At 38.8% G+C, this 25,869-nt stretch overlaps 1 protein-coding gene across 10 annotated transcripts in view; it reads right to left on the minus strand.

Annotated features, from left to right (window-relative positions):
- The window catches only part of LOC131070938 (protein REVEILLE 6), a 182,125-nt gene extending 156,349 nt beyond the window's left edge, over positions 1-25,776 (minus strand). For all 10 annotated transcript variants that reach the window (XM_058006639.1, XM_058006636.1, XM_058006640.2 and 7 more), the window contains exon 1: positions 25,475-25,776. In XM_058006639.1, the coding sequence (XP_057862622.1) occupies positions 25,475-25,638 (164 nt within the window). In that variant the 5' untranslated portion in view covers positions 25,639-25,776. The remainder of the gene's footprint in view (positions 1-25,474) is intronic.
- Between the last annotated feature and the right edge of the window lie 93 nt (positions 25,777-25,869).

A 25,869-nucleotide genomic window follows, 5' to 3' on the forward strand; every position in this document is an offset into this window, starting at 1 on the left:
ACAGAAGGGCTGGAGGAAAACCTAGTTCTTCCTAAGGGGTGGATTCGTGATGGGGTCTACATTTATGCCAAATTTGTGAAATCATCTTCCAAAGACAAATTTGCAGTAATAAAAGTATTTGCAGATCTGAGGTATTTTGTATCAATTTAAAAATAAAGATATTATATCTGAATATTGCAATTGTTGTATGTTGATTATTGGCTTCTTTCTTAAGTTCAGCGTGCGAAAATAAAGGCATAATATATAATTACAATTTGGTAAAGTAAGGCTTGGGTTCAAGTTTGATTTTACATAAATATATGCCGTCATTCTAAATAGTGGCAGATCAATATTTTAAGCTATGGTTTGATTTTGATTATGGGTATTATTGCAAGTTGTGGTATTGAATGATCGGTGAAGGAAGGAAACAAATAAAGCTCCATCAGCAGAAATATCAATTAACACAAATACTGTGAGGTTTATAAAGTCGACTATTGTTTGAAGATAAATATTTCATGAACCTTGCTATCGGGAGGTGTCAAACCAAAAACAGTTAAGGATGTAAAACCAAAAACAGTGAAGGATGTAGAGCGGGCTTTAATTGAGCATAGCTGTTCACCAGCGAAATCAGAGCGGAGATCATTCTGGCGTACATATAGCGTAATCAATGCCTGTGTGTGAGATACATATCCTAGCTTCAACTTATGCGATTGCTACAAAGGCCCGGTTTGGGCTTAGCGCAATCTAGATCTTTGGAAAAGAATAATTGGAGATTCGGAGGATTGGATTAAGCCATCTGTATTGCAAGCATAGTGAGAGTTTAGAGGTTTGTGTAGCAAAGGTTCATCCATTCACAAAGTTGCAGCAATTAGACACCAGCCTCTCCTAATGGACAATTCCACGCCCTGACTTCTTGGAATCACAGTCGGATGCATTCATTGCCATTATACAGCAAGGAAGATCTCAGAGACAGCGATTCTCTCCTGGAATTAATGGAAATTGGATTGTGTCTGAACGCCTAGCGCTTTGCCAATGCAAACATTGCTTCCTATATTGTTTTCCATTTTGCAAAGGTGGTTTTGACCCTCAATCTGAAGCGCTACTTTCAATTTGTGCAAACAAGCTACTAGTTGTATTCAGGCAATATTTGCTGCTCTAAGTCTAGCTTTACAACAATAAAGTTATTTCATCACATCTGCTGTCACTATATCTGGCAATAAAAATTCATGTTCTTTCACTGTTATATTCATCATAACTGTTTGCCTGAATTGCCAAGAATTTGTTAATGCTTGCTACTACTTGTCAAACTTACTGAATTGTAAAGAACAAGAAATTGGGAAAAATCAGTAAAGAGTCATTTCACTTTCTTTTTGACAGAATTCATAATGAGCATTAACTCATCCTCAATATCGTTACAATGGTAATTGTATTATTTTATTCAACAAATGAAGATGTACATATACTTATAGCAATTACAAAGACCATTCCTAAAGAAACAAGAGTTCACTGAGGACGGAATTACAAAGAATCTAATCTAACTAAGATTACACTAAAAATACATTATTGACCATTAATAATAAGATATGCAAATATTATTCTAATACCCTCCCTTAATGGCCAATCTGTTAACTACACCAAGTTGCCCCCTAAGTTTTACAAACTTGTTCAGGCTCAAAGACTTGGTGAGGATGTCTGCAATCTAATCCTCAGTTGGAACATAATGCAACTGTATCAATCCATCTTCTACAAGCTTGCAAATGACATGACAATGAAGCTCAACATGCTTAGTCCGCTCATGGAAGACTGGATTTTTGGCAAGTTTGAGCACCCCTTGATTGTCACAAAACAGGGGTGAAGGCCCTGCTTGAGACGTTTGCATGTCAGAAAGCATTCCTTGAAGCCAAACTACCTCACAAGTTGCTTTTGAAGTTCCCCGATACTCTGCTTTGGTCAAGGAAAGACCTACCGCCTGTTGTTTCTTGCTAGTCCATGTGACTGCACCAGTGCCCAACCTGAAGACATACCCAAATGTAGACTTCTTGTTGTATAGACTTAAAAATGGCTTGAGATAAATTAATTAAAATTAATATTTATTCCTCTATCACTAAATAAATTATTTAATTTATTTATGTGATTCGCGTTCTTAAGTCCTAAGTCTTCTAAAGGCTCTATTAATTAAATAATTCTAAATTATTTAATTATTCCTCCAAAAAACAAAGTCAATTCCTGAAATCCACATCACCTTTCCACTTCACTTGCCAACTCATCCTCATGTGGCTAAGAAAATTAAATCCTTTTAATATTCAATCACCTAATCATCTTCAACATCCTTCCCTAGTCATAAGGAAGTGAAGACTTATGTGTCATCCCATTCCCTATTCATTCTTCACCTTCCCTATTCTCGAGATCTTCGTCTCTACACCTCATCATGGTCAAAGGTGACTTGTGAGACCCTATCTTTTCTCTCACATTCCAACAACTTGGAATGTTTCTTCCTTCTCTTCCTCATAGTCATTGAGAGATGCATGACATGTGGCCTTTCCTCCCATCTTTTCCTCCATACTGCCAATGTAGGAGGAACGTCCTCCTTTTTCTCTCACAACTAAACCAACTCAATCTCAACCATCCAATGTTTGAAGACCAATTCTCATCCATTGATCTTTGCCACCTAGGATCAAAGCCATGGATTTTCTACAAAAGGAGATCTCGCATCCTCATTTTGGCTAATTACTAATTAGCACATAGTGAATATCAAGTGCTTTTTATGCTTTCAAGGGATCATAGCAATTATCAAGTGTGCCTTTGGCTAAGTTAACATTATCATTAGCCTAGTATCTTATTATCATTGTGACTTTTCATATCCATAGTGGCATAACCATTGTAGCTTCATATCATCTTCATTTTCATATCATCATCATAGTTCTTTTGCATTGTAGGGACAATCCACTTTGCATTTTCAATTACCACATAGCTCATTCTCATTGAAGTCATCTTAGTATCATTTGTGCAAGATATCTGAAAGCAAATATTGATAAAAAAATCTCAATAGGTCGAGCACAATGGGACAGCAATAAGGAATTGGTATTTAAGGTATAATTCATGTTTTATTGATTTCTTCATAGTTTCATTGGTGTACTTGCAAAAGTAGAATTTCTAGTTATTTGTGGTATAAGGTTTTGCATTGTTTACATTTGCAAGCTCACACATGTCATCAATAGAACTTGCCCAATCTAAGTCTATGAAACCAATGAGTCTAGGATCTTTGCTTCTGTTGTACAGAATGCCAAAGTTAGAAGTACCCTTCACATATCTCAGCACATGCTTCGCTACAACCCAGTATTCAGCTTTAGGGGATGTCATGAAGTGAGAGATGTAGCTCATGGCATAACTGAGGTCAGGTCTAGTGGCGGTGAGATAGATGAGACTGCCCACTAGTTGCCTGAACATTGATTCATCCACCACAGGTGAATCCGATTTGGTTGACAACATCAACCCTTTATCCATAGGTGTGGATGTGGGTTTACAATTGTGCATCTGAAACTTATCCAATAGATTCCTGGCATACTTCGACTGAGAGATAAAGATACTGCCATCTATCTACCAAACTTCAACACCTAAGCAGTAATGCAGAAGTCCCAAGTCTGTCATGTCAAAGGACTGGCAAAAACTATATTTGATCTACTTGATCAAAAGTGCCAAACTACCACTAATAATCAAATCATCAACATAGATGACAAGTAGAAGAATATCACCACCAATAATTTTGACATACAGATGGGAAACAGAAGGACTACTCTGAAAGCCTTGATCACCAAGGTACTTATCAATTTTAATGTACCAAGCCCGAGGAGCCTATTTGAGGCCATCGAATGCTTTCACTAGTATTCTTTACCGGCAACTTTGAAACCAAGAGGTTGTGTCATATAGACTTCTTCCTACAACTCACCATTGAGGAATGCACTCTTGACATCCATTTGATGGACTTTCCATCCAAACTGGGCTGAAATGGCTAGGAATAGTTGAATGGCACTCATTTTGGTTGTGGGAGCAAAAGTCTCCTCATAGTCAATGCCCTCTTTCTGAGAACCCCCTAGCAACTAGCCAAGCCTTGTACTTATCGAGGGTTCCATCAGCCTTATACACCCATTTGCAACCAATGGGTTTCTTCCCTAGTGGAAGATCAAACAGGACCCAAGTGTTGTTCTTCAGAAGACTATGGTGTTCAGCTTCCATAGCTCGTTCCCACTTAGGTATACCTTTAGCCTCTGTATATGTTTGAGGCTCAAAAACACTATGAATGTTGGCCATAAGAGCAAAATTGCTCTTGTTTTTAGACGATCTACCCTCAATGAGTTCATCATAATGAAGATTACCAATGTTCTTCGCCCACCATTTAGGCCGGAGAGTAGAAGTACCAACGTCTAATTCAAGAGGAGCAACTGGAACTGGGATGGCTGGAACAAGTTCATTAGGATATAGATCAACATCTTCCTGACGAAAGTCGGGTGGTGCAATAACATGCCTGGGAGACTCCGCAACTTCAAAGTCAGAGTCAACTGCATCCCTCCCATCAAGTGGACCTAAGGTAAGACAAACACCCAAATCCTTAGCCTTCAAAGGCTAATCCTTAGGGCACAAAACAAGAGAAGAGAGTTGAAAAAGTCTTCATTCTTCATCAAAAACAACATCCCAGCTGTATATGAGATGATCTGCATTTACATCAATTAGCCAATATGCTTTGTGGTTTTCACTGTATCCTATGAACATGATTTTTTGTCTCTTGGAATCCAGTTTTGTGTGCTTAGCATCTAGAATCCAAAAACATATGTTGTAGAGCCAAAGACTTTCTAGTGACTAATTTTGGGCTTCCTGCCAGAACAGGCTTCCCCTGGGGTCTTCTTCTTCACAACCTGTGTGGGAGACTGGTTCAAAAGATAGACAACAGTGTAGACCACTTCTGCCCAAAATTTCTTTGGTACATTTCCATGTTTCAACATAGACCGAACCATTTCGGTAATTGTGCGGTTGCGCCGCTCAACAACACCATTCTACTGAGGGGTGTATGGTGTGGCACGCTAACACTTGATGCCATGTTGTGCATAGAAGTTGGAGAAATCAAAAGAACAAAATTCCCCCCCATTGTCTAACCTAAGAGTAATTATCTGATGACCACTCTTTTTCTACTAATGCCTCAAACTTTTGAAAAACAAATAACAGAAAATACCTAGACCTAGTAACTAAAGGAGTGTTCATTGGTCCACAAACATCAACATGAACCAACTGTATCAAGTCCAATACTACTTTCCAACCTAACAAGCTCTGCAAACTCCATGATTCTGAGTCTCAATCTCAGGTAAGCCAACAACCAAACCCTCTTGAACTAACTGAAAGAGATAGTGTATGTTCAAATGCCCATATCGTTGATGCCCAAGATTGTTGATAGAAGAACTTTTGGCTACCATGGCATGCTCCTGAGAATCATCAATATCAACAAGTCTATAAAAACCATGATCCTCAAGACCCACAAAAACTGCAATGCGAGCTTCCCTATCAACAATGTTGCATTTATGCAAATTGAATACAACATCCAACCGAGGAGAGTGTCTCATAATCTGACTGACTGAGAAAAGGTTGAGTTCAATGCCTAGAACATAGTATACATTGAGGATCTAACAACAGTATACTCTTCTCATCCTCCAAAGATCACTGAATCGATGAAAGGCATGTATTTTGTGAACCAATCCCTTCGATGAGTGAAGGGTCGAGAAGCACCTAAATCAATGTACCAACTTAACATGATTTGCTAGTCTTTTAGCCATAAAGGTGTAAAAGGCAGACTCCTTATGCTCAGTGCGCTCTGCAACATTGGCCTTCAGCTAAGACCCTCCCTACTTTGACTGTTCAAAAGCCAAGCATTTCCTGCACTCTTTCTTCATGTGACCATATTTGTGACAATAGTTGCACTGAATATTCTTCTTCTTGGTGTTATCCTAGGATTGACCTAGGCCTTTCTACTAAGAGGAATGACTTTTCCCTTTGTCCTTAGCAAAAGATTTATCTAAGAAGGCTTGTTTTGAGGAGGACGAACTAGCAACACAACAGAATTGTTGTCTCCAACGATCTTATTGTAGAAATTTGGTGCAAAGACCTGGAAACTTCAAGTCAACATTAGTTGAGGTAATGTTGAGCGTCTTAATAAAGTGCTCATAAGACTTTAGTAGACTCTTCAGAGTGATGACTACCATGTCTTCTTCCTCCATCTTCCAACCAATCACCTCCAACTGATCACGAATATCCTTGATTTTCATGAGATGCTCCTACAAAGACATCCTTTCATCCATCATGATCGAGAAAAGCATGTTCTTGAGAAAGAACGCACGGCTCTTGTCGGATGTTTCATGTAGGTCCTTCAAATGATCCCAAATTTCAGTAGTTGACTTGCCTGAGGGTACCTAAGGCAACTGATCATCAATGACCGACAATTTAATAAGCATCACGACTTCCCGATTCCCTCATCAAATTTGTCTTGATCTGAACCTGCCATGGTAAGATGTGTAGACTTGCTCAGAACAATCTGATCAAGGCAAATATTCAAATATCATCATCATGCGCAGCTTCCAGGTATTGTAGTTGTGACCATTGAACTTCTAAATATGCTCCAACATTATGTTGGTAAAAGGCGCCATCACAAAAACAAAGGTCAACATTGATCAACCTTGTGAAGGCACAAAAACCGAGGCAAAAGCATTTGATTAAAAAACATAGCAGAAACAATCAACACAAATATCAAGGTGTTGATACCCGAGGCATGGATCCCAATGCACGATTTTTCAAAACCATAGCCACAAGAAAAATACAATGCAGAAAAAATTCAAAACCCTAGTCACGGGTTGAAAAAGAAATCTAAGCAGAAAAGAAGACCCATAATTTTTTTAAAAACCCTAGCCGAATCAGGACTGCAAACCCTAGCCATTTTTCACCAAAACTGGCGTAAAAGACAAAATTACTAGAAAAGAATACCCTTGTCAAACGCGAAACAAAAGGTTGCAGAAAAAAACGCAATTGCAAGCAAACCCTAGCCAACACATGGGGTGAAAGGCGAGGTCGCGCAGGCAGAATACGAAGGTTGCACAGACAAAACACACACAGAGGAAAATAAAACAATCATCGCAGAAGAAACAATCTGAATCCCTTCCATCACGTGCAAGTAAACAAAAAACTCAAAGTCATTGCCACCGTTGAGCAAAAACACAGAGATGTGAGCTGACACAGTTTGAAAAACCCATTGGAGAAAAAAACTGCCGACGCAAACAAAACAAAACAAAAAGAAGCAAAGGTCGCGCGAACCTCAAAAAACATTTCTGGCAAATCACGAGCCAAGCAAAAAATTTTGCAAACCAGAATAAAAATCTGCCACCAAAAAACTTCACGAATTTCTATAGAGAGAATGAACCATTAAAACCTTTGAATTATAACTATTGAAAAGCCCACAAAAAGTTCAAAATTTTATCACAAATTTTGATTAAAAATTTGCAAAAAAATTGTAAACCCAATCTGATACCATGTTACAATGGTAATTGCATTATTTTATTCAACAAATGAAGATGCACATGGCAAATACAAAGAAAATGTTTCCTAAATAAACAATCATTCACTAAGGACAGATACAGAAAGAATCTAATCTAACTAAGATTACACTAAAAATACATTATTGACCATTAATAATAAGATATGCAAATATTATTCTAATACAAATATGCAATTGTTTAACTCCACATTGTTCGCAAGTATGAAGAAGTGCCTACACTTCTACTTCATTATTGGTTCTTGGCACTAATCTTTTCCAGGTTGCTACAACCATCTTCCCTCTATGATCCCTAATTGTACAACAAGCTCACAAGATGCCAAGATTTCCCCTAGATGCTCCATCAAAATTCAATTTAAACCAGCCTTGAAGGGGGCAATTCATCATATTCCTTGTCTATGATTTTATGTGGGATTAATCCCACCATCCCCATGAATAGAAAGGGGGCCTAGGACCTTTCCACCTCTTAATTAATTCATTATCCCAACATGTGAAAGATCTAATTTTTGAATTCTATGTTTTAGCAACAATATTTACAACTTCCTCAATTACATTCTCTAATTTAATTAAGGAACTCTTAATCACCATCTCTTTGTCTTGGAACATTCGCCTATTTCTTTCTTTCCACAGCTCCCATAGAATCATTGAACAGTTCGTAATCCAAATGCTAGAAAAGGTGGCATATTTATGGAGCCAGCCAACAAGTGATTGAGTCTACGATATCTTGGGCCAAGGAAACAAACCAATTTAGTTTGTTATGTACCCAATACCAACATTTTTCTGCATATTGACATTTTTATAAAAAATTATTCTTATTTACACATTAAAAATCTATAGGACCCCTTGAAACCAAGCTTTCAAAGACTTTCAATAGAGAGAATTATGTTTTATAAGGCTGCCCACGAAAACACCCTAGCTTTTGGTAAACAATTTTTGAGCCAACATAAATGTTTTGCCCATCCTTCCTTTCTAGTTGAAGCATCCTCCAATACGTATAATGTTTTCACATTAGAATTTCTAGATTTTGCTCATCACAATTTGAGGCAATCCTCTTCTATGATAAAAACCTTTCTAACAGCCAATTCTTTTTCAATACTAGCAAATTGTTCTTATGGGATACTCAATCCCTATTATTTCTTCCAATGTGCCCTTCTTCCATCTCTTTCACTATTTGAAAGGTATTTATATACTCTACAGCCGCAATGTTCCAATATTTGGCTTGTTTAGGCTATATAGAGGATTTCCTTGAGGGCAAGATATTCATTCCATGAGTCCTACCAGAATAGGATAGAAGAAAATTCCAAATTGACAATCCACTGGGAGGATTTGTTGTGGTTAGTATTCTTTCAAGAGCCTCTTGTTCCAAGTGTTTGTGCTAGAGAATTTTGGCCCATAACAATCCCTATACCATTTTGGACCCTATACTATTTTGGACCGATTTCATAGACTTGAACATATTTCCTATATTATTTTGGACCTGTTGACGTGTTTTTTATGACAGCATCTAACACAGAATAAAGTTGCCTAACGGTCACTTCACTCTCTCTTGATCAAAGTACGATTGTATGCTAAGATTGCAAGAAGTTCAAACAATCGACTCCAAGGTTCCTTCAATGCGTGGACGTGACTCAGTTGGCTGATGTGATTGCTGGTAATCCAAGGGGCCTTATGTGTGCATCGTTCTTTCACTTCTTTGTTGTGGCTGGAACTCCATCATCGGATATGGCAATTCTGCAATGCTATTGCTTCGAATGGACTAAAATGAACTGAAAGTAAAACGGAAAGGGTTTAGAAGGATCGAAATCTACTCCTAAGAGTAGTGATAACAATGAATAGTGCTCTGGTGGACAAATTCCAAATAAACCAAGCTCTGCTTCGCCAAGATCAACTACAACTCCGCAAGCACCGGTGCAATCTTCTGAGGATATTGAAGGATTTTCAAATCGAGAAAGTGCATTTGAATACCCAAAACAGCGCAATCCAAACGACTGTCCACAACCGAACTTAGCACAAGTTTGGTGGCTCAGGCTAACTTTACACTGCAACTTACAATCAGCAAGATACAAAAAGTATGAACCATGGAAATTCATCAGACACCATTTCATTCTCCATTGAAATCAAAGCACTTTACTACTTCTAATCTAAGTGAGGAAGGTGAAAACATGCAAGTTTTGAAAAAATAACTCAAGTGGACACTATCAGAGAGCAATGTTTCACTATTATTTTCTCAAAAACTTATCGCAACAATTTCATACAAAGCTCCCTCCTCTACAAATGAGGGGGGTCACCCCTTATATAGGCCTCAAGCCCTGGCTACATGCAAAACCCTAATTAGGGTTTGCCCAAAAGATTCTCCACACATGATGCAACAAGGTGGGGAATCTTCAATTAATAACCCATCATGCCCATATACAATTAATTCAAAAGTACCCAAAATAGCATCAACTGCGCATTAAATGCACCACCTCCTTCAAATTCGCCCAACATGCGTTGAATATTCATCCATGCAAAAATCACCCCATTATGTCATAAATGCTCCATCATTTCCACATGCAGCGGCTGCATGCAAAAGGAATCTGCCATAAATTCAACATGCAATGACCAGGTTGCCATTTGGCCAAATATTCCAGCAATGAATGCGCCACCATACTGCCATGTGTTCAATAGATCCTCGCCATGCAAATGGACTCTGCCGTCGTATATCCGCTCATGCACATCTGGAATTGTTGGAGAGGAAAATTCGATTCAGGAAGAATTTTCTTGAAGTCTCTTCACTTTTCCTTGCTCAGAGAAGGTTTTTCATCAATTCTAAACATTTCCTATTTTTTAGGAAAATTTCTAAATTAGGGTTCCGCGGTCCAGGAGAGAAAATTCTCCTACGAATCCAAATCTGTAAAACTTTTGAAATTTGGATGTGATTTGATGCTCGAGCATGGATTTTTCAAATTTTTCCTGGAGGAGAAATTTCTTGTTCAGTTCATCCCTAATTCCTTCCTTGCCTTAGAAATTTTATGTTCAATTCATCCTTGGGTGTATTTCTTCCTTGCTTGGAATTTTGTCCCGAAGGAAGGAATTTCCAATACTTAGCCAAATTTTCATCTTTCCTGGAATTCTGTCCTGAAGGAAGGAATTTCCAACACTTAGCCAAATTTTCACATTTCCAACAATTCCGTTGTGAAGGAAGGAATTTCCAACACTTAGCCAAATTTTCACCTTTTTCAGGAACTCTGTCATGAAGGAAGGAATTTCCAACACTTAGTCAATTTTTCACCTTTCCTGGAATTATGTCCTAAAGGAAGGAATTTCCATTACTTTGTGAATTGTCCATGTCTCTTTTTCAACATCCCTATTTTTTAGGGATCCTCCTAGAATTTAGGAGCCAGGTCCATTGGATGAAGAATTTCACCCCAATTCTGAATCTATAAAAATTTCCATATTTGGTTGGGATTTGATGTCTAAAAATAGCATAACTGAAAATTCGCTTGAGGGAATTCTGCTTTTATTCCTCCTTGACTCCTTGGATTCTGTGCCTTAGGCAAAATTTCAAATTTTTTTGCTTGAGTGAAATTCTTTCACTACACCAAGGATTCATAAATTTTCCCTCTATGAATGCATTTCTGGTTTTGGCGCCTTAGCCCTGACCTGGGCGCATTTTGGAGATGTCCATGGAGAGGTGGAAAATTCCACTTGTGAATGCATTTCTCATTTTGGCGCCCCAGCCCTGACCTGGGCGCATTTTGGAGATGTCCATGGAGAGGTGGAAAATTCCACTTGTGAATTCATTCTAGGTTTTAGCGCCCCAGCCCTGACTTGGGCGCATTTTGGCCATGTCCATGGAGACATGGAATTTCCTGCTTGTGAATGACTTCATGAATTCAACGCCCTAGCCCATACCTGGGCGCATTTTGGCCATGTCCATGGGGACATGTAATTTCCTACTTGTGAATGACTTCATGAATTAAGTGCCCTAGCCCATACCTGGGCGCATTTTGTAATTTCCTACTTGTGAATGACTTCATGAATTAAGTGCCCTAGCCCATACCTGGGCGCATTTTCACCATGTCCATGGAGAGGTGGATTTTTGCACGTGTGAATGACTTCATGAATTCAGCGCCCTAGCCCATACCTGGGCGCATTTTGACCATGTCCATGGAGAGGTGGATTTTTGCACTATTTCAAGCTCTTCGTCAGGATACATATATGAAATATAACATTTAAGTATAAGTGGTATCTTCAATATGCCTTTTTCCTTTCTTATACTTTAAGTTATATTTCATATATATTGTCAGGATGTTTGAGAGTGGTTTCAGGTCCATAGGAATCATAATGCAAATTCTGGATTTTGGAAGATCTTCCAAATTTCCAGACAGTCAAATTTCAGGCCATTTTCAAATCAGGATGACATTGGTGGATTGATGTGAATTTCTGGACTTGGATGATTTTGCATGCTTTCCTCTTCTGGAATAGGAGCTCCAAACTTAACCATTTTTTATCCAACTTGTCTGCCTTCTGACTTTTCCGGATTTAGAAATGGTCTTCAAGAACGTTCAGTCTTCAGCATCTTCGGAGATATTCAGCTTTCAGTGTTTTCCTGTAAAGATCCTGCCAAAAATAGATTTTCCCAAATAGTAAGTGTTTCAAAATGTCAAGGTTTGGGCAAAATAGGTCAGAAAAGCACTTACTAAAAAAAGAAACTTACTAAAAATAGTAAGTTTGATTTTTGGCAAAATTAGACCAATCCGGGACTCAGTAAAATCCCTAAAAAATAGGAACTTTCTAAAAATAGAAAGTTGCTCCGTTTTGGCTCAAATTTTACTGGGAGGTTCCTTGAAGGGTCTTAATTCCAGTCGTATGTTCAGTTTTTTCAAAACCCTAACAGAAACCCCCTAAAATGTAGGACAGAAGGCAGAAACCCTAAAAAGGGACAAAACAAGCCCTAGACTTCACCAAACTCACTCAAACGAGAAGCAGACTTGATCAATATGACCCCCAAACACTTGCAAAGCAGATAGATTGGCAAGACTGCTGCGAAAAGACCACAAACACGCAAGCCAGAAAACCGGGAGGGACTAAAAAGAAGGGGGTCCCCATTTGCAATGGGGCGATGTGTGAAAACGTCACAACAGGACCCTAATGTCATATTGAGGGTAGACCATTTCTTGACGCCCACACCTCCCCACTCACATCTTTTGTCTTGTAGATTGAATCCCATGCAATCAATGGATATTTCTTATCCCTTGAGGTTCCTTTCCAAGAAAAGTTTCACATTTATTATTTAGAGAGTCAATGATTTAGTTACACATAATGATGATTTTGATTGGCAATATAATTGCTTTGAACATAAAAATATGCCTACAAATGGTAGCCATTTTCCTTTCCATCAATTCATTTCATTGCTGCAGCTTGTTAGGCTAGGGTCCTAATGGGATGTCTTACCTAGCTAGCAAACAATGGGATTCCAAGGTATTTTCTTGGGAGCTGGCTGATTTTGAATCCTAGTATGGCAGCAATCTCTCTTTATTTCTTTATTTCCATGTCGAAAAAGAATAATTTTTATTTCAACTAGTCAATGCTTTGCCTCAATGCTTGACAATAGCAATCTAGAGTGTCCTCTCATGATTTCTACTTCTCTTCTATTGGATATGTTGAAAAACTAGTCATCGGCAAACTATTGATGGGTTATGGAACTCACATTTGGTGCCACCCTTATGCCTCTCCATCTTCCCCTTAAATTGTCCACCTGAATTTGGCATCCTAAAGCCCTGGCCATTATTATGAAAGGGTGACAATGTGTTCCCCTACCTAAGACCTCAAGATGAACCAAAGAATTCCCACATTTTCATCCATTTCTTAGAAAATCCAAACTTTTCATCACATTTTATTAGGAATCTCCAGTCAACTTTTCCATAGGCCTTCCTTATGTCTAGCTTTACTAGCATTTTTTATGCATTACTGGTTTGATTGTGTGTATAGCCTCATCAGCGATGATTATCTCATCTAAAATTAATCAGCCCAAGGTAAAGCCACTTGTTTCTTCTAGTAGGATTTCCGGTATTATATCTTTGAGTCTATTTACCATGGCCTTGGATATTATTTTGTATGTTGTGTTACATAAAGTGACTGGGCAACTGTAGAATTCCTTGGCTAATCTGACCCTGTTTCGCTTATTTGAACCCCAACGAATTTTGTCAAACACTTGGCATACAATGTTTGAAGCCGCTGTAGTGAATTCTTTATTTGTCTTCTTTGGGTTTGTAGGCTGCAAATGAAGTTATGGAAAGCTTCTAACAATGCAAAGTTGTTATAGAAATGATATGCTAGCTGTTTTAGATCTTACACACACATGAAATGACTGAAATTAACTAGTACAGCTAGTAGATATTAAGACAAACACTTGTCATGCATCCCAAAGTACACCTACAGCCATTAGGCATTTAAGCAAACAGTTGGCATGAAAGCTAAGTGGCTGATCAATGTTGAAAGTCACCTAGAATATCAATCCACCCCAATCTGTAGGTGATGAAGGCGGCTACAGGGGTTTGCAGAATGTAGAAGAAGCAGCCAAGGACTCCTTATTCAAACTTCATCATAAATCTGGAATATCAATGGACCCCAATCTGTAGGTGATGAAGGCGGCTACAGGGGTTTGCAGAATGTAGAAGAAGCAGCCAAAGACTCTTTATTCAATCTTCATCATAAATCTGAACAAACATCTCCAATTTGGTCTCCTCAAAGACCACAAAATTGGCAAGGTACTGTAGCATTTACTGTAGCGCAACACTGTAGCAGCAAATAAACCCTTTGTATGATGTTCTCAGTTTGCCACATACATATGCCCTCAGCTATGCCAATAAATCTGAAAATAAATCTCCAATCAGAACAATATCAACTTCTGGATGAAGCCAACCCTAGGAGCAACTTCAGATGAATATCTCACACCCTCAGATTGCTGATGCAATGAAGTCTTCACGTTCTCCAATGCCGATACTTTGGACAAGCTGCAGAAACCCCAACTTCTTCTCCAAAGCCAAGAGACAAGTCTTCTCATCAAAAATAACAAGGATCAATCCCCCTTCTCTTCTTTTCAAAAGCCTTATATATATTTCCTATGAAGGTTCAATTTTCTCCAATAAGGCATTAAATCCATCAATGATATTAAATGACATTTAATGATATAATATTTTCACTTTGTCATTTAATATTTCACCTTGGTAAAAGAGCCACAATTAATTAATTAAATGGTCCCCTTTAATGATACTTGGACCCTTACTTAAGTTATAATATAAAATTATATTATATCTTAATAATATAAGCTCAAAACACTAATGATTATTTAAACTAAATAAACATTAATATCTCCATTAATACTCAACATTTTTTAACGTCGTCTGAACTGGGAACTTAGCAGATGAAGCCACACATGACCAAACGCCTTACTAAAATTAGTAAGGGTCCCTCTCTATCAAATCCTGACTTACTATAAATAGAAAGTTGAGCATACGGAGTCCAAATGAAGCCAAACAAAAGCCAACCCTACAAAACTCTAACCACTGGAGAAGTTGCATCCCTCAAAGGACCCTCTATTCAATCTTATTAGCCTACGAGGGTCAGTGATAGGCTAATCTATCAAGCTGACAGATGTCAACTAGAAGGGGACATCACAGTCCGCCCCTCCTGAAATTGCTTGTCCTCAAGCAATCTCAACTCTGGATGTTGTAAAATCTCCTCGCTCTCTCAAGTAGCATCCTCTACCGGCAAATCTTTCCATTTCACCAAGTACTCTATGACAATATGTCTCCTGAAATTCCTCTCCCTAAACTCAATGATAGCCTCAGGTACAAGTATCAACTTCCCCTCATCATCCAGGGGTGGTAAAATTGTAGAAGGAACAATACAGTGTCCTAACGCCCTTTTGAGACGTGACACGTGAAACACATTGTGTACTCTGCTATCTGCCGGTAAATCCAACTCATAAGCCACCTCACCTACACGCCTGGTCACTCTGAAAGGACCATAATATCGTGGCTTGAGTTTCTCCGCTCCGCTCTTCCTGAGAGTAGACTGTTGATAGGGCTGCAACATCAAATACACCATGTCTCCTACCTCAAATGACCTCTCTGTCCTCTTCTGATCAGCATATTGTTTTTGCTGATTTTGTGCCTTGGCTATATTCTCCTTAAGAACCTTTACAATGTCCTGGCTCTCCTGTAGCATGTCTCCCGCACTAGGAACCCTACTATCACTCAACAATAACTCAATGAAACTAGGAGGCTTATACCCGTACAGTGTTGTAAATAGTGTCATCTAAATGGACATGTGGTGTGTGGTATTGTAACAATACTCACAGAGGTAAATCCACTTCACCCACACCTTCTGCTGCCCTGAAATGTAGTTCCTGAGGTATCCCTCCACCCATTTGTTAACTATCTCGGTCTAACCATCAATCTGAGGGTGGTAACTGGTGCTCGGTGTAAGCTTGGTCCCACAAAGTCTGAAAAGCTCCTGCCAAAAATGGCTCATGAACCAAGTATCCCTATCACTGACAATAGTTTGAGGCAAGCCATGTAATCTGAATACCTCCCTAAAGAACAACTCTGCTACCTGAATAGCTGAATAAGTGGTGGTGATCGGATAGAAGTGTGCATACTTCGTCAAACAATCCACAACCACAAATATGCAATCACATCCCTGTGCCCTCGGCAATCCTGTGATGAAATCCATAGATGTTTATTCCCACTTCCTGTCAGGTATTGGAAGTGACTGAAGTAAACCAGCAGGGTATGTATGTTCCTGTTTATTCTGCTGACAAACAAGGCACTCTCTAACATACTATAGAACATCCGCCTTGAGCCCTTTCCAAGTAAAGCGCTCATGAACTTGTCTATAGGTTTTGAAAAACCCGGGATGTCTTGCCATGGGTTCATCATGAAAGAACCGCTGTACCCTACTCCTCATCTCCGATCCTGGGATCAAGTACACTCTACCCTTGTAAATGATCAAGTCATTTACAATTGTATATCTGTTGTCCACTACTGATCCCTCTATCAAACCTGCAGCCCATCTATCCTTGGCATACTTTGCCAATATAATATGCTGCCAATCCTCTACTATCTGAACTATAGAACTTAGGTGAGGTCGTCGTGACAAGGCATATACAACAACATCCTGTGTGCCTTTGATATAAGTAATATCAAAGTTATAGGCCTGAAGTTTGCTGACCCACTTCTGTTGCCTGTCATTCAAGTCACGCTGCCCAAGGAAATGTCTCAAACTATTGTGGTCAGTCTTGATGCAAAACTTGCTGCCCACTAAGTACTGTCTAAACTTGGCCAATGCATGCATTATGGCCAACATTTCCTTATCATAAATGTTGTAACTCCTCTTAGGTCCACGGAGTTTCCTACTCTCATATGCAATAGGGTGCTTGTCCTGCATAAGCACCGCACCTATGCCCTCACCAGAGGCATCACACTGTAACTCGAATGACTTCGAAAAGTCAGGGGTAGCAAGTACTGGACATGAAGTCATGAGCTCCTTGAACCTATCAAAACACTCTTGGGCCTCAGGAGTCCACAAGAAGGCACCCTTCTTCATCGGATCTGTCAAAGGTGCTGCATGGCATGAATAACTGTTAACAAAACGGCGATAAAAACCACATAGGCCCAAGAAACCACGCAACTGAGTAAGGTTCACGGGAGTAGGCCAATCTACAATAGCACGGATCTTTTTTGGATCCATCCGCACTCCCTCTGCACTGATAATATGGCCTATACAATAACTCAATCATCCCAAGGTCACATTTGGATTCCTTGGCATAAAAGGACTCCCTATCCAGAATGCTCAAAACTGTATCTAAGTGACTGAGATGCTCCACCCAAGTGCGACTGTAAACCAGTATATCATCAAAGAACACTAATACTCATTTCCTCAACTAATCGCGGAAGACTTTGTTCATTGTGGACTCGAAAGTAGCAGGGGCATTGGTTAGCCCAAATGGCATAACCACAAACTCAAAATGTCCATAATGACAACGAAAAGCAATCTTCTCAATATCCTGCTCACGGACACTAATCTGGTGATCTCAAATCAATCTTTGAGAAATAACAGGCGCCATGTAACTCATCTATGAGCTCATCAATACGCGGAATGGGATATCTGTTTTTGATCATCCTCTTATAAAGGACCCTGTAATCAATACACATCTGCAATGTGCCATCCTTCTTCACCAGAACAACTGAAGAAGCAAAGGGGGACTTACTAGGCCGAATATGTCCCATAGCTAGAAGCTCCTGAATGGTCTTCTCTATTTCATCTTTCAGGCGCTTCGGATGTCGATATGGAGTAATCATTACTAGCTTCGCAACCTCCTCAAGCTCAATGATGTGCTCAAAACCCCTATCTGGTGGCCTCCCTGGTGGTATGTCACTGAAAACCTTATTATGTTTGGTTCTCAGTATCTGAATGTCAGGGTGATATTCAACTTTCTAAGCATCCTGCTGCATAGGCATTATCATACACTCTACTGCCCACTCATTCTGATCGTGGCGTGCAAGCCTCTGCATCTACCTGAGTGTAATCATCCTAAAGTTGCTATCCTTAATAGACTTCAGCACATGTGTCTTTCCATCAACAGTGAAAGACATCTCCATCTCCTGCAAGTCAAGTGTAAACTTGCCTAGCTCATGCAACCACCTCATACCAAGGACCAAATCTGTATCTCCCATCTGAACCACATAGAAATCAGTTTTGAACTCATAATTATTTACACGCAATGGGAGTTGTGTAATCATCCTGTTACACTTTAAAGTTTAACCATCTGCCACCCTCACTCAGATGCCCTCAAACTCCTCTGTTTGGATTCCTCTCTTCTCAACTAATCTGGCATCAATGAAATTATGCGCGGCTCCAGTATCTAGCAGGGTAATAACTTTCTGACCAACAAGTACTCCTCTCAATCTGAATGACCCCTCTTGCTGAATACTAGTGAGAAGTGCCTCCTTAAGGTGTTCATCACCTTCTGCATCCATCTTATCAAGTCTCTGTAGACCCTGTGTGTCATTTTCAGCCTCTAAATCATCATAAACAGCAGGCTGATCTTCTTGATCAGATTATGAATCCTCATAATATGCCCACATTACTCAGTTTTCCTTGCCCTTAGGCCTCAAAGGACAATCATGGTTTGCATCATATGGACCTTTGCAATAAAAACATAATTTCTTCTTCCTTAAATCGTTGTCTCACGATCTAAGGGGGCAGCTGCTGACTTCCCTTTGAAATCATTTCTAAAGTCTGATTTTTCTTTTCCCCTGCTATAATTTTTATTATCTCGGAAGGATGTTGATCCTTTAGACCCCAAAATTATTCTGTGTGGCTGTCATATCCATACTTCGTGCCTTTTTGATAGCAAGTAGTAGTGTTGGAGGATCAAATGTTTTGACCCACCCTCTCAAAGGCACCATGAGGTCCTCTATAAAAAAAACTACTAACCGCTGATTTGACATGTTATTCACCATGCATGATAACTTCAAGAACTCTGAAACATACACTTCCAAGTTCCCTGTTTGTTTCAGCTGTGCCAACTCACGGAAATAAGACTTTGAGTCTCTTATCAAACCTCTCCACCAACAAATCAGCAAACTCCTGATAAGTGGTAACCTCATCATGTTGGACTGTGATGAGTCCATTATGCCACCACTCATGTGCAGTACTGTCCAAATGTAAGGTTGCAAACTTAATTGCATCCCTTTCAGTCATGGGTCTCAGTGTGAAGTATGTATCCAGTTTATGGATCCAGGACCTAGCGGTAATTGCACCACTGCCATCCTAATAAGGTAGAGTGAGCTTGCTTGTGGCAAACTCCAGATCTCTATGTTGGAAACGAGGCCTCCTCTCCTGCCTATTTCTCTCTACCTTCTGTTTTTGCCTCAGGAACTGATCAAAATTCAAATTCCGCCTAACATCACGTGGAAGAAGACTCCACTCATCATGTACAGTCATGACATTATCAACAAAGACAGGCTCTGCCTCAGCTCTATCACCATCCTCAGGTTCCTCTGCCAAGAAATTAGGCCTTGAAGGCCTGTCAATTGTGCGTGTAGCTACCTTGTGAGGACTAGGAATACTAGCTACACTCCTATTATCCACATGTTCCTGATTGGGTCTGTTTGGAGGATTCATGCGCTCCATCATGGTAGTGAGTGCATGTAAAGCCTGAGCAACCTGCTGCTGCCCCATAGCCATAGTCCTAAAAAACTCTCTTGTCTCCTCATCCTCAGCTCTATGTCCTCCGGGTGGGCTGCCTGACTGCCTATCACCCATAGTGTTTGACTGCCTCTTAAAACCCTGTTCTCCTTCAAGGAGAGCTCTGTTGCGTGTGTAATATCTGTGTGAACCCACTTCCTGTGACTACATGAATTTTCTAAACCCTTAGGATGGCAGGATTTAGCTCTGATACCACTGTAGAATCCCTTGGCTAATCTGACCCTGTTTCGCTTATTTGAACCCCAAGGAATTTTGTCAAACACTTGGCATACAATGTTTGAAGCCGCTGTAGTGAATTCTTTATTTGTCTTCTTTGGATTTGTAGGCTGCAAATGCAGTTATGGAAAGCTTCTAACAATGCAAAGTTGTTATAGAAATGATATGCTGGCTATTTTAGACCTTACACACACATGAAATGACTGAAATTAACTAGTACAGCTAGTAGACATTAAGATAAACACTTGTCATGCATCCCAAAGTACACCTACAGCCGTTACGCATTTAAGCAAACAGTTGGCATGAAAGCTAAGTGGCTGATCAATGTTGAATGTCACCTGGAATATCAATCGACCCCAATCTGTAGGTGATGAAGGCGGCTACAAGGGTTTGCAGAATGTAGAAGAAGCAGCCAAAGACTCCTTATTCAATGTTCATCATAAACCTGGAATATCAATCGACCCAAATCTGTAGGTGATGAATGCGGCTATAGGGGTTTGCAGAATGTAGAAGAAGCAGCCAAAGACTCCTTATTCAATCTTCATCATAAATCTGAACAAACATCTCCAATTTGGTCTCCACAAAGACCACCAAATTGGCAAGGTACTGTAGCGTTTACTGTAGCACGACACTGTAGCAGCAAATAAACCCTCTGTATGATGTTCTCAGTCTGCCACATACATATGCCCTCAGCTATGCCAATAAATCTGAAAATAAATCTCCAATCAGAACAATGTCAACTTCTAGATGAAGCCAACCCTAGGAGCAACTTCAGATGAATATCTCACACCCTCAGATTGTTGATGCAATGAAGTCTTCACGTTCTCCAATGCCGATACTCTGGACAAGCTACAGAAACTCCAGCTTCTTCTCCAAAGCCAAGAGACGAGTCTTCTCATCAAAAATAACAAGGATCAATCCCCCTTCTCTTCTTTTCAAAAGTCTTATATATATTTCCCATGAAGGTTCTTTTTTCTCCAATAAGGCATTAAATCCATTAATGATATTAAATGACATTTAATGATATAATATTTTCACTTTGTCATTTAATATTTCACCTTGGTAAAAGAGCCACAATTAATTAATTAAATGGTTCCCTTTAATGATACGTGGACCCTTACTTAAGTTATAATATAAAATTATATTATAACTTAATAATATAAGCTCAAAACATTAATGTTTATTTAAACTAAATAAACATTAATATCTCCATTAATACTCAACATTTTTGAACGCTGTCTGAACTGGGAACTAAGCAGATGAAGCCACACATGACCAAACGCCTTACTAAAATTAGTAAGGGTCCCTCTCTATCAAATCCTAACTTACTATAAATGGAAAGTTGAGCATACGAAGTCCAAATGAAGCCAAACGAAAGCCAACCCTGCAAAACTCTAACCACTGGAGAAGTTGCATCCCTCAAAGGACCCTCTATTCAATCTTATTAGCCTACGAGGGTTAATGATAGGCTAATCTACCAAGCTAACAGATGTCAACTAGAAGGGGACATCGGAGCAAAAGTCATCCATAGTTTCTACTATGCTTTTCTTGGAGATTAGTGCTATGAATGTATTATTTAGATCCTTAAGCATTATGAGCCTTTTCTTGGATTCTTTTGCTACTATTAGAAAACCTTTTCTGATAGTGCTCCAGCATTTTTCAAAAGATCTTGTCAGGAAACAAATTTAGGAAACTGCAAGCTTTATCTCCTCTTTTGTGAATGGGCTAGTGAGAAGCGCATTTTGTTAAAGAGGGATCAAACTTGGAATGTTTGTCATGATATCATCTTTGGATTGTTGATTTGCATGATCAACTTTGTTCAGCAATGTTTTGAAATAAATGAATACCAATGCACTAATTTCATTGCCCTTCTCCAACAATTTGCCCATCATTGTTTTGGATATTGGAGATTATGTTTAAAGTCTCTTTTGTACTTTGTGAAGTTCTAGAAAAAATTTGCATTCCTATCTCCTTCTTTTAACCAACATTCTCTAGATTTTTGCCTCTAGTAAACCTCTTTTCGTGCTAATAACTTCACTCTATGTAATGACTTTATAGTGCTTCTCCCTTATGGTAGATCTCTTGGTACATCCCCACTTTTATGATTATTTCATTGAGGCTGGCCATATCGGCCTCCATTCTCTCTTTCTCTTCAAAGTTGTTCTTAAAGTGCTTGGTATTCCATTGTTTCAGTTGTTCTTTAACATGGCTTAGTTTTTTGTAAAATTGAAATAATTTTGTCCCATTGACCTTGGGGTGGATGTCCACCAAGCCTGGATTTTGTTGATCAGATTCATATCCCTTAGCCACATGTTTTCAAATTTGAATGATCACCTAGATAGTCTTAGAGTCTAGAGTGATCATCAACCAGAAGGGAAAGTGATTGGAGCTGAATATTGTAAGTATGTAACATTCATGGAGCAATGGGAATAGAGAGAATCCCCAAATGGTAAAGAGCAGTCCAGCCTTTCTGCTATGTTTGTAAAACCTTGCCTTCTATTCATCCAAGTGAAGCAACACCTTGGAACAATGTCTAGGAGGTGCTGGTTGTTGACGAAATTCTGGAAATCTATTTGTGTTGGTGTGACCCTATCAAGACCCCGCCCATTTGTCTAATACATCCAAAGTTGCATTGAAATCCCCTCCAAACATTATAACTTCCGAATCCATTGCTTGCAAAAAGGAAGAAATTGGGTCCCAATCTCCTTTTTTTTGTATATGCCCCATGGGCCCATATACATTTATCAAGAAGAATCTGATATGAAATGTGTATTGTTTTGCTTTGCTTACCTGAGAGAATTAGCTTGCTTGAATGCTTTCTACCTCCACTGAATTAGGGTTCCAAAATGTTCCAAAACCTCCTAAGGCTCAATTAGCTTCCACAAATATCCCTTTTATTGTTTCCATTTTAGCATCAAGGTGGTAGATTTTGTGTTGCCCACTTTTGTTTCTTACATTAGGGATATGTTGGTTTAGACAGCTAAATTTGACACTTGAACAAGCGTCTCTTGTTAGGGGTGTTTAGGCCCCTAACATTCTGGGTAAGGATCATCATGGCTCGCTGGGAAGGGTTACTCTCTTCCCAGATCTCAGCTTAATTTAAGCAACTGACATTCCCATCATCACCAATTTTTCTTTATTGGTCTTCATCCCCATTCACTTCTTTTCTCCACACATGGGCTTTTCGATTTTGGATTCAATTTGACTTACCAGCGTTTCTTCCAATATGTCCAATTCATCTTCCATGTATTCTTCACTGAAATCATTTTTCTAGAATTGTGCCCTAATTCAAGGGTATTTCTTTCCAATTGCAGGTTTATGTTCATTTAGTTTTCCTCAAGAAGCCCAAAATTCTTTTTAATTACAGCAATTTGATTTATCTAGTTAATTTTATAAAAATAGTACAAACTTTAACTTTCGCATTGTAATTGTTTAAAGAATAAAGCTTTTAAAAGTGCATGTTTCCTTTGCGCTCTTCCTCTTCCATTCTCTCTCATTTTCTGTCGCTCCCTTTCTTCACCTTCCTTTTTAAAGAATTTAGTTCTGCAATCTCTATATCATTTTCCCCATCCTAATGATGCATCATGGAGTGTGTTATAAAATATTAATGAGAAAAAATTCTACACAACTATCAAAGGAAGAAGCAGAAAAAAGGAAATTAGTATGTTTTTGTCATCAAATAGTTGTAGAATTTGTAAATTTGTTGAAACAAAAGCGAATTTCGGTCAGATGTAATTCTCGGGTGGGTAGTAGCTTCTTGGTCGTGGTAGTAGTACACATTTTGTTAATAGCGAAAATATGATCAAACTGGGGATAGTTGTATTTTTGCATAGTTGGAATTTGGTGGATGGACAAAACAGCAACATTATATTATATATTTTTTGACAAGTAATACAAGCCTAACCTTTTACCCATCAAAAAAAAAAACATGATTTGTAAGAAAAAAAATTCAACTAAAAATACACATACCAAATCTGAAAAGTATCGTGAAAATTTACTCTATTAAACATAGCTCTATGACTTTTAAACCAGCTCGGGAGATATTTCAAAGGACTTATTCACGTATACTTGAATTTACTCTGTTATTTCATTCTAGGAATAAATGTCAGCAGTGTGAGGGGGTTCTAGTTCTTACCAAAAGCATCTGCTATTAAGAAAACTTAAAAATTACCAGAAGAACGTTCTTAGAGCATATGTTGATATAATTTGCAAGGTGAACTGAAGATTCACTTCAACTTACAAAATTCTAAAACGTTTTAGAACTTGGTGCAAAAGACCTGACCAAAGGTTCGCCTCATGTTTCTTGTGCAACAAAGGATTCCAAGCTGCAATTGAATCATTCTCACTGCCATTGAAAATTTATAAATTTTATATGTTTTTGATTCTATTAAGTTTTTCTCAGTATTTGCTAGTTGCAATCTGAACGACTCTTTTGGCTGTTGAGACATTACTAAGTTTCATGTACTTAAATTTTGAACCATTCGAAGTGCAAGATTGAGAAATCTTTGAAATAATTGTAATTTTCACACACATCCATCTTCCCAGCTATTTTACACCATCACATTTTTGAGTTTTTCACATCTCATTTCGCCAACCAAGCTTTTAAGTAAATTCGGAGACATCTTAAGAAATTTGTTAGCATACATTTTGATTTGCTCTGTAGTTTGATTCCGGTTTGCACCCAGAGGCCAACCATGAAACAGTATTCTAGTTCTTAGCAACCATCTGATGTTCTAGAGACACGTGATCTACTTAGAAACATTATTTAAACCATACGCTTTACCATTCTTGCGAGAAAAATGAGACTATTTACATAAGCAGACGAAATGATATTTGTCAATCTGCTCGAATTTCGATATATAACCTTCAATGCCTTATATGCGAATTTACTAGGGTTTCATACAAATAACCAAGGACATGTATGTTCAGTCTTTTCGTGCAACTTCTACCCCCGTCTTTAGGAAATTAAATCTTATGATAGGTATGGTGGTGTAGATAACAACAAGAAATTTCGTATGAGATACCAAGTCGATCGTCTACTGCGATAATTTTGCCATTCACTGCCACGGCCTGCCTCATTTTCATCAGTAATTTTACTAGAGTTTACTAAACTAGGATATTCATACATACATACAAAATCGATTCAAAATTTGCACGAGATGTGCACCGCGTGTCGCGTAAGGAATTGAATTAGTGTGTTTTAAGAAATTTCCAGTCGGTAGAAACCCCACCACCAACCAAAAGACGGATAAAAACTTTTAATTGGAGGACGCAATTGTGCTATGTGAAACGTGAAGTTCATAATTCAGGTCTGAATTGTATGAAAAAAAATATGGAGTAGAAGTTTAGAACGTCATGTGTTCGATTCGCAGAGTAAATAAGGAGCAAAACGATTTTAGCAATGTTCAGCATAAATGGTAAAAAAAAGCATACAATTGAAGGGCCTCGAGGAATTTGTCGTGCTCTTGCTCGGTCCAGCTCTCTCGAGACTTGGTGATGGTGTAGGGTTTCCTTATCTTTTTAGCGGACTCTGCTTCTGAAAGCCCGCCAAGTCCAGGTAAAGCCATTCGTACCAGATCTACGCTCCCTGCACTCATTTTTCTCTCTTCTCACTCGCATCTCTTCATGTATGGCCTTATCTCCTTCGCTATTTAATTACATCCCAAATGTAAATGTATATGTATGTATGCATGTTTTATGCATAATCCATCACACATTCAACGCCAACGAATGTCTCTCCCCTTCTTTGTCTTCTTTTCCCTGTTGTCCTATTTACACTTCACATCCTACAAATATATCATGGTGTAAGAAAAAGAACACATAATCTA

The sequence above is a fragment of the Cryptomeria japonica genome, chromosome 1 (genome assembly GCF_030272615.1).
Source record: "Cryptomeria japonica chromosome 1, Sugi_1.0, whole genome shotgun sequence".
NCBI lineage: Eukaryota > Viridiplantae > Streptophyta > Pinopsida > Cupressales > Cupressaceae > Cryptomeria > Cryptomeria japonica.